The sequence below is a fragment of the Gekko japonicus genome, unplaced genomic scaffold (assembly GCF_001447785.1).
Source record: "Gekko japonicus isolate JY-2015 unplaced genomic scaffold, Gekko_japonicus_V1.1 scaffold2999, whole genome shotgun sequence".
Taxonomy (NCBI): Eukaryota; Metazoa; Chordata; class Lepidosauria; order Squamata; family Gekkonidae; genus Gekko; species Gekko japonicus.
Window position 1 is genome coordinate 14,314 of NW_015176538.1, and position 9,234 is coordinate 23,547.

Below are 9,234 nucleotides of genomic sequence, written 5' to 3' on the forward strand. Positions count from 1 at the left end.
CAGAGCATCACTTGCCCCAGAGTCCCTATCTATACCTTGTGGCTAATAGCCACTGATGGACCTCTGCTCCATATGCTTATCTAATTCCCTCTTGAAGCTGTCCATGCTTGTAGCTGCCACCACTTCCTGTGGCAGTGAATTCCATGTGTTAATCACTCTTTGGGTGAAGAAGTACTTCCTTTCATCCATTTTAACCCGACTGCTCAGCAGTTTCATGGAGTGCCCACGAGTTTTTGTATTGTGAGAAAGGGAGAAAAGTACCTTTTTCTCTACCAGCTCTTTCCGCAATGTAGGAGCGACCACAGCGAACGCATGTGAACAGGCAGTGGCTGATTTTACCTGTTTGCAGGGTAGCACCTTCAGAAGGCTTTGCTCGAGTGAGCGGAGCTGTCGCAGTGGAACACAGTAGGAAAGTAGCCAGATTGGCCTGTGGTGTTCTGTACCAACCATAGTTTCTGACTTGTCTTCAAGGGCAAACCCACACAGAGTGCATTGTAGTAGTCTATTCTCAAAGCAAGGCTGTAGCCAGCAGGGAGGGGCCTCAAGGGGCTTTGCCCCTTTCAAATTTGCCCTGCCTCTCCTCCCTTTCCAGAGGTCCCCCCTCTCCCCTTCCCGATCCCTACCGGGAGACTGGGAAATGGAGAGATGAGCCTGCCGGCAGCCCTTCTCCCCTGCACCCTCGCTGCACACCTCATGGTTGTCGGAGAGGCATGGGGGGAGGGGAAGGTCCTGCTTCCATAGCCATCTTCTGCTGCAGAAGCAGGAAGACTACCAGCGAGCCTCTGCCTCTCCGACAGTCAGAGAGGCGCGTGGGGGGAGGTAAATAGCTGCCTGCGAGTGGAGAACTCGAGGTAGGGAAAAGTCACCTTCCTCTATCCCTGGAGGCTGAAAAAGTTTAACTTATTTATTCAATTTATTTATTACTTTAATTTTATTTGTGGGCTCCTGGTGCCCCCCCCTGAAAAAAATCCTGGCTACGGGCCTGTCCCAAAGTAACCACAGCACTGGATTCATGAGGCCAGGTCAGTTGAGTCAAGGTAGGAGGCCATCTTCCAGGGGTAAGCGGAGTTGGGTAGAATGCCTTTTTGTGTGTTTGGCTTTGTCAGCTTGCTACTCCAGCAAAAAAGCTGGATCAGATATCACCCCAAAGTGCTTTACTGGGGCAGCTGGACCCCACCATATCCTTCAGGCCCTCAGCCTTCCCAACTAACTCACATCTTATCAGCATTCAGTGTCAGCTTGTTAATCCATAGCCATTTAACTATGGCAGCCACAGATTGGTCCTGAGTCTCCACCACAGGGCCCCCAACCTTTTTGAGCCAGCAGGCACCTTTGGAATTGTGAGATGGGGTGGTGGCTGCAACCGTAAAATGGTGCCAATGCAAAACATTAGAAGAAGAGATTGGATTTATACCCTGCCCTTCATTCGGAGTCTCAGAGCGGATTACAAACTCCTTTCCCTTCCCCTCCCCACCCCACGACACCCTGTGAGGTAGGTGAGGCTGAGAGAGCTCTTTCAAGAACTGCCCTTTCAAGGAGAGCTCTTGTCAGAACTATGGCTTGCCCAAGGTCACACCAGCAGCTGCAAGCGGAGGAGTGGGGAATCAAACCCGGTTCTCCCAGATTAGAGCCTGAGTCCGCACACTTAACCACTGCACGAAACTGGCTCTTAGACAGTGAGCTTATGCATAACTCTCAAAGTAAGTCTTCAACATTTCAGGCAGAATCTGTTTAATGAGATGCCTTATCCTGTTTAAAAACATTTTTGTTGTGTACGCACAGCTCTCCTTCAGTACCACAGTGAAGATCCTTGTGTTGTGGTGGCAGCTGCTGTCAAAGCAATTTGGAAAAAAAATCTGTTTCGTCAATCAGATTTGCAATGGCCAATAGGAAGCCCTGCTGGGCAAAAGCTGCACCTGGCCCCACCCACTTCCTAAAAACATTTGGCGGATACCAGGAAAGGTGTTGGTGGGCACCATGGCACCCACGGTCGCCACGCTGGGGACCCCCACCCCATCATATCACCAGGCAATTTGGATAAAGAAATACAGAGTGAGGTGTCATCAGTATATTGTAACATAGGCCCATTATGCATGTACATCTTACTGCAGATTTTCAGAGCAGTAAAGCCTTTAACTTTGGATTCTGCGCCCCCCTCACACATCATTCTTTTCCCTCCAGTGTATTTATTCTGCAGCTACAATCCCCTCCCCTTTTCCAAATCTGGATGGAATGTCACTTGTGATATGTGGGGTGGTATCCAAAGTTTTTTTTTTTAATATGCAATTGCCCTATAGCAGCTGCGCAGCAGTGTCCAGCAAGCGTCTTCCATTTAAATCCTCGTGTTTCAGGGTTTGTGCATGCATTTTAGTGTGAAGTCATCAATGAAAGGGAGCAGAAAGAAACTGAGGCAAAGGGGGAAAACCGATGTTGAAATTGACATGGCTTTTTTTGAAACTGACAAGCAGCTCCAAAGCCCCATTTTCCATATTGTGGAGGTCTAGGGGATTCTCTGCTGTGTTATTAGCCATTGTGAAAAATGGGAGAGTCACACGCTCTCATAATATAGGGAGACCTGTTGAGTGTACAGAATGCATGGTAGAACCCACTGACACTGGCATTGCAAGCTGTGATCACTGGCAACATGTTGCTTGTGCGCATGCCTGTGCAAAGTCTGCTGCAACGCCACCATGCTTTGTACAGGGCTGCAATTTGTATGGGGAAGGAGTCCTCTGACAGAAGCTCTGGAGAGCTTTTTTATTCTTGTGTCACTAAATTGAAAAAAAACAAAAACGGAGAGGTATTTTCACCGATGCCCTAGTGCAGCTGCATAGTAGCGCTCATCTCCTGCCCTTCTTTGCAAATTTGTGGTTTTTTTTTCCTTTGTCTCCAGTTTGATCCTGTACACTGGTCATGATCTTGGCAGTTTTTAAAAGCCTGTCCTGTGTGGATTGCACTCTTCCTTCAAATGGATCGATCCCAAGCGATTCTTAAGACCGGTAGTTCGCAGAAGGCCCATGTGGCTCAGCTGCCATTTTAATGTACAAACAAATAACCAGATCTATTTGGAACATACTTGTAGACGTCAAGTCATTTTGAATCTTGCCAGAGCTGGGTTGAGCTTCATCACTAAGTGGTTTGATGAAGCCCTAAGAAATGGCAAAGCCACCTAAGTGTGCCGTCACCGCTTCTTTGGTTCACGTTACAGCTAGTCTTCAGCCTATGCTGTCTACTGCGTGTTTTCTTTTGGAAACTCTTCTCTCCACCATGAGCCAGTGACTGCATCATTCTGAAAAGAGACTTGTAACTTTAAGGGCTATTAGGTCACTATTCAACTGGTGCAGATGCCATTTATGCATGGTGGCAAAACCATTTGTTATGTGTCTTATTTACGGTTGTAAGTAGAAGTGCATAATTAGACAGTGGTCTCAAGTGTGATTTGTACAGCATGACAGATTATTCTGGTTATTTGTTTGCACAACTGTATTCACTGTATTTTCATTTTTGTGTGGCCATTTTAATGTAGGCTTCCAGAGACTGCCAAAATCCCCCCCCCCCGTTTGTTCACTGAAGCATTAAAGGGAAAAATGGCTTCCCATCCCAGTATCTTTCTCTCTTTACATTTCATGTCAATTTCATTCCAGACTGATGGTTCCCCCTCTTATTTTGTTTGCATGCAGCACTGAATTATTATTTTTTTGCACTGGGGATGCTGTTGTTTGCCTCCTCTCTGATCCCCCTTTCAAGTCAATACCAGCAGGGAACTAAACCTTGCACAGATCCTTTTAAACTTCCCCGTCATTTTAATTTTTTTTATCCAGCGATCTGAGACTAGTGACAGTCAATGTTCCCTCTAAGCTGTGGAGTCTTGTGAGCAAAAATTCTACTTTGTGAGCTACTACCATTAAAGTTGTGAGCAAGCGATTTGTCTACTACATAAATTAGTTTGCTCTGGAGCCATCCTTCCTGAGCTAAGACAACAATGTGTGAACCAGAGGCTAAAACACGGTGAGCTAGCTCACACTAACTCAGCTTAGAGGGAACACTGGTGACAGTATCATATCGCTAGACTCATGCCGCTTGTAAAAAAATTTTTAAAATTTAAAAACGAGGGGAAAATGGAGCTTGTACACCAATGAAGGGATGAGAATGGTGGAAGGTGCAGAGTGGGTGGAACAACCTCAATGTGGGCGGGGAGTGACCTTCAAAGGGTGGAGGGGAATCTGAGGGAATATTTATGCCTTTGAATTACCTTCAGCTTGGAAGTGAAACAAGGGAAAAATTGGCACAAAAGCACTCAGAAAACCCAGAGAACCAGCGTCCAGAAAGCGAACTGAGCTCTGAAGTGAGGAAAATCAATGCAGAATGACACAGAAAAACATGCACAGTGAAAGCAAGGGAAAACACCCGTGCATAATAGGCCATAGTGTGTAGATGCTAACTTCAGAGACTTGGGGGTAGAATCATAGATCTATCATTCCTTGCCCACTTCGTATTTGCACATTCTTTTTATTCAGCCATGAACTCTGGGCCAATTAGTTTTGCAGAATTCTGCAATGCTTCAGAGAGAAACAAGCTCCCAACAATGTCCTTCACCCTACTGCAATAAACCCTGTATATAACTGTTACAGGAACTTATGGAGAAGAGCATTGGGCATCCCTGGTGAGATACATAATACCTCCCCCTCCCATGCTTGAATCAACTTCTAAAGGTTTCTCTAATAATGTGCATATCCACCTGGTCGTGTATTCTCTACAAAGAAAAAGAGGGGACGGTGGCTTCTCTAATAATGTCCCATCGTTGGAGAACGTTTTGGTTTAGTGAAGAAAAAAAATGCAAAACTTAAGGATATTCCATGTCATATTCACAGCGAAGAATGTGGGTTATATAAAATATTTTACAATTTGTTTTTCTTTGAAGGCTTCCCCGTCTCCAGCACTTTCAAGAACAGGTTATTTGTAAAAGTTTCCTTTAGGAATAAAACTGGAAAGGCTACAAGGAGCTTACTAAATCCAGTCTGGTCAGTTTTACCGTTTTTGACAACTATGGGGGGACTTGGGGGAAGCAGCTACCATTCGGAATTATGGAACAGTTCCTTCTCTTGCTATCTCTGTCCACATTCCACACACCCCGCAGTGAGTCAACAAACAAGTACTGCTGGAAAGGTTATCTTGGCACTGTACAGAAATTATCCTATCTACACAGCATTGGTCTTCACAGGCTGCACTATCCTGATAGAATGAAGGTTTCTGCTAGAGAGACACCCTTGTTTGTTACATGGCTCTTGGGATACTTAAAGAATCATTCAAGGCCTTGCTTTTCTTAGTGAACGTACATACCTATTGAAGTCATGTCTGATTAGCCACGTGTGTCCTTGCGTCATTTGCGACAGTACTTCTACTTCAAGCGATATGGCACACGGTTAACACGATGCATTTGCACTGAACGCCTATTATGTACCCTGGCTGCTAATTATGGAGTTGCATGACTTAAGAGACGGGATAGACATACGAGAGGTTGCTGCAAAAGTTCAAACACTCAACAAAAAATAGCAAACTTGTCAAAGCACAATATCACTAACCAATAGCATTTTAATCTTGATTTGTTTCAGTGAATATCAAGAGACCAAAGTCCCATCAAGATGCAAGAAAACGGCAACAGGACGAACTTTCTCGAGTTTTGACTGCCCGTTTCGACGTGTCTTTGTCAAACATCAATTTTCCAGTGTTCTTCTTCACATCAATTGCACCATAAGGCACTCAAACATTCAAGGATGGTTATTCTGACTGTTTGTCCGGAAACATTTGTTGAATGTAAGAGTTATGAATAACCATCCTTGAATGTTTGAGTGCCTTATGGTGCAATTGATGTGAAGAAGAACACTGGAAAATTGATGTTTGACAAAGACACGTCGAAACGGGCAGTCAAAACTCGAGAAAGTTCGTCCTGTTGCCGTTTTCTTGCATCTTGATGGGACTTTGGTCTCTTGATATTCACTGAAACAAATCAAGATTAAAATGCTATTGATTAGTGATATTGTGCTTTGACAAGTTTGCTATTTTCTGTTGAGTGTTTGAACTTTTGCAGCAACCTCTCGTATGTCTATGCTCTTTAGTTTGCTGTGCCCTTAGTCTATCTTGTTGACTTAAGAGACGGGCCAGTGAATCGTTTTGACTCAAGAGTTAGTGGTGCTTTAACGAGATTCTCAGGCTCTTTTTGGAGTTTCTCTCTACAGTGGCACTTACGGACACTTCACCCAATGTGATAGGTTGGATGTTTATAATAATAAAGTGCTATCAAGTTGCGAATGACTCATGGAAACACCTCATGGGGTTTTCAAAGCAAAGATGGAGTTGGGTTTGCCACTGGTTTCCTCTACATAACAACCCTGGACTGGGATGGAGCAGGTTGAGAAAGAAGTCCTTTTCTCACTTTCTCACAATATAAGAACTCGTGGGCACTCAATGAAATTGCTGAGCAGTCGGGTTAGGATACCCAAATCACTTCTTCACCCAAAGAGTGATTAACACCTGGAATTCTCTGCCACAGGAGGTGGTGGCGGCTACAACAATGGACAACTTCAAAAAGGACCTGGATAAACATATGGAGCAGAAGTCTGTCAGTGGCTATTAGCCACAAGGTATAGATAGGCTGTGGAAGGTCGGTAGTTCAGCAGTTCGAGACCCAAGTGTGCCGCATGACGGAGTGAGCTCCCGTCTCTAGTTCCAGCTCCTGCCAACCTAGCAGTTCGAAAGCAAGAAATTGCAAGTAGATAAATAGGTACCACTTCGGTGGGAAGGTAACAGCGTTCCGTGCGCCTTGGTGTTTAGTCATGCCGGCCACGTGACCACAGAAACGTCTTTGGACAGTGCTGGCTCTTTGGCTTTGAAACGGAGATGAGCACCGCAACCCTAGAGTCGGATTCGACTGGCTTTCGAGCAAGGGAACCTTTACCTTTTCCTTTATAGATAGGAACTCTCAGGCTGGGGCAAGCGATGCTCCGTATCCTTGGTGCTTGGGAGGGGGGGGGCAACAGTGGGAGGGCTTCTAGTGTCCTGGACCTCCTGATGGCACCGGGTACTTTTGGCCACTGTATGACACAGAGTGTTGGACTGGATGGGCCTTTGGCCTGATCCAACATTGGCTTCTCTTATGTTCTTATGACTTCCTTGGTGGTCGATCAAAGTACGAACCACAACGGACCCTGCTTAGCTTCTGAGCTCTGAGAAGCTAAGGCTGGTCAGGGGCTGCTAAGTTTTGATATTACCAAGTATTAAAAGGATGGGTTACTGCGAGCCTGTAATGATACTGCATCAGCATCTCTTCTTGCTTTGAATCTCTGTCTAAAGCATAGAGAGCTGTTCTCACAGCGGGCCATGTCTCAGAACTGGAACCTGCTTCCTTCAGAAGGCACGACAGTGTTTGAACACCTACCCATTTCATTAGTAGCTGACTACATTTTATTTATTTACTTATAGTCTGTCTTTCTCACATGGACAAGGCAGATTTCACATACTGAGTCAGTACAATCAACAAGATGAGATATTCAGGGACTAACACATTAGGACATTAGAACCACCAGAAAGAACAGGGGCACAGCATAAGTATTAACAGGACACATTAAGCGGTGTAGAAATTACATAAGAGGAGTATGCTATTTGCAGCAGTAAAGATGACAAGTCCCAAATATTTCCATGTCTTCATTATCTGCCGCTCAATACTTCTTTTGAGATTTCAGAAACAGGACAAGTTACAAATCCAGCCACAAAGCAGACTCAGTAAACTAAAAGCTTATCTGCAATTTTCCTCATATTTTCCAGGTACGTTTCTATCAAACCTGATCACCGGAAACTGATTAACGGCACGAATGTTCTCGGCTTGCTGGTGGATGTCTTACTGAAAGAAGGATTCCATTTAGTAAGCACCCGGACAGTCTCGGCTGAAGAGAAAATCGAATGCTACTGTTTTGAAAGAACAAGGCAGCCGGATGCCCTTCCCATCAGCCAAGCCCAGCAGGGTGATGTTGTGCCACAGACAAAGGCTGCCCAGATGCACAAACAGAAGAGAGGCCTTCAGTGAGAGTTTAGACATGGTGTAGAAATCACAGGGCTTCAAATTGTAATGGGAGTATAAATGTAGCTCATACGGTGTGGCAGCCAAATGTTTGCAGCCATACAGCTGTTATTTGGTTCTTTTTAGTGAAATAAATGTTTGCAGCCATACAGCTGTTATTTGGTTCTTTTTAGTGAAATAAATTTAGGCTCGGTTACTTCTAAGCTTATTTACAGTTATTTAAAGTGTCAAAATATATATTTTTTTATATTGCATCCACGGGAAACTTGGCTTGACACTTATTATATTGATCTGTTCTTACAAGATCCTATATCTCCTAGGACGAAATAAATCCAGTGATGCCTGCCCTTGTAAAGAGAAAGGGAAGCATTGCAAGAATCTGAAAACCTCTGGAACCATGGTATCACAAAAGGATAGGGCAGGGGTCCCTAATATGTTGCCTGCCAACCAAATGCTTCCTCTAAGCTGTGGGGTCTTGTGAGCAAAAATCCTACTTTGTGAGCTACTGGCATTAAAGTTGTGAGCAAGCAATTTGGCTACTGAATAAATTAGTTTGCTCTGGATGAGCCATCCTTCCTAAGACAAAAATGTGTGAGCTGGAGGCTAAGAAACTGTGAGCTAGCTCACACTAACTCAGCTTAGAGGGAACATTGCTGCCAACACCTTCCCTGGTGCCCAAGTGTTTTTAGAAAGTGGGCGGGTCCAGGCTGGGCTTTTAGCCACCAAGTCTTCTGATTGGCCACTGGCCATTTGATTGGCTGTGCAGATTTGCAAGACCTTGCTTTGATAGTAGCTGCCAGTACAGCCCAAGGTTCTTCACTGTGTGACTAAAGATAAGCTACTTCAGCCATTATACGCCCGTAGGGTTGCCATTCCCCAGCTAGGGGCGGGGGAATTCCCCAGTCTGGAGCCCCTCCCCCACTTCGGTGGGGGGGGAATGGCTGCAGGGTGCTCCTCTCCGCTGGGGAATTACCCCCTCCCCAACATGCCTATGTCATCCCATGCTGGTGTCAGGTATCTCAGTGATTGTCAGGGGAGGTGGCTAGGAATCTAGAGGTCTGAGAAGATGAGAGGACCAGATTATAATGTTGTGAGTGTGTGTGTGTGTAAAAAGGGGGTGAAACCTCTCCAGTACTGGTTCTTAAGCAACCTACTGAGCA

At 45.2% G+C, this 9,234-nt stretch overlaps 1 protein-coding gene across 1 annotated transcript in view; it reads left to right on the plus strand.

The window, feature by feature from the left end:
- Positions 1 to 8,215, plus strand: part of KCNRG (potassium channel regulator) — an 11,793-nt gene extending 3,578 nt beyond the window's left edge. The window contains exon 2 of the mRNA XM_015427451.1: positions 7,822 to 8,215. Within this exon, the coding sequence (XP_015282937.1) occupies positions 7,822 to 8,080 (259 nt within the window). The 3' untranslated portion in view covers positions 8,081 to 8,215. The remainder of the gene's footprint in view (positions 1 to 7,821) is intronic.
- Positions 8,216 to 9,234: the final 1,019 nt, after the last annotated feature.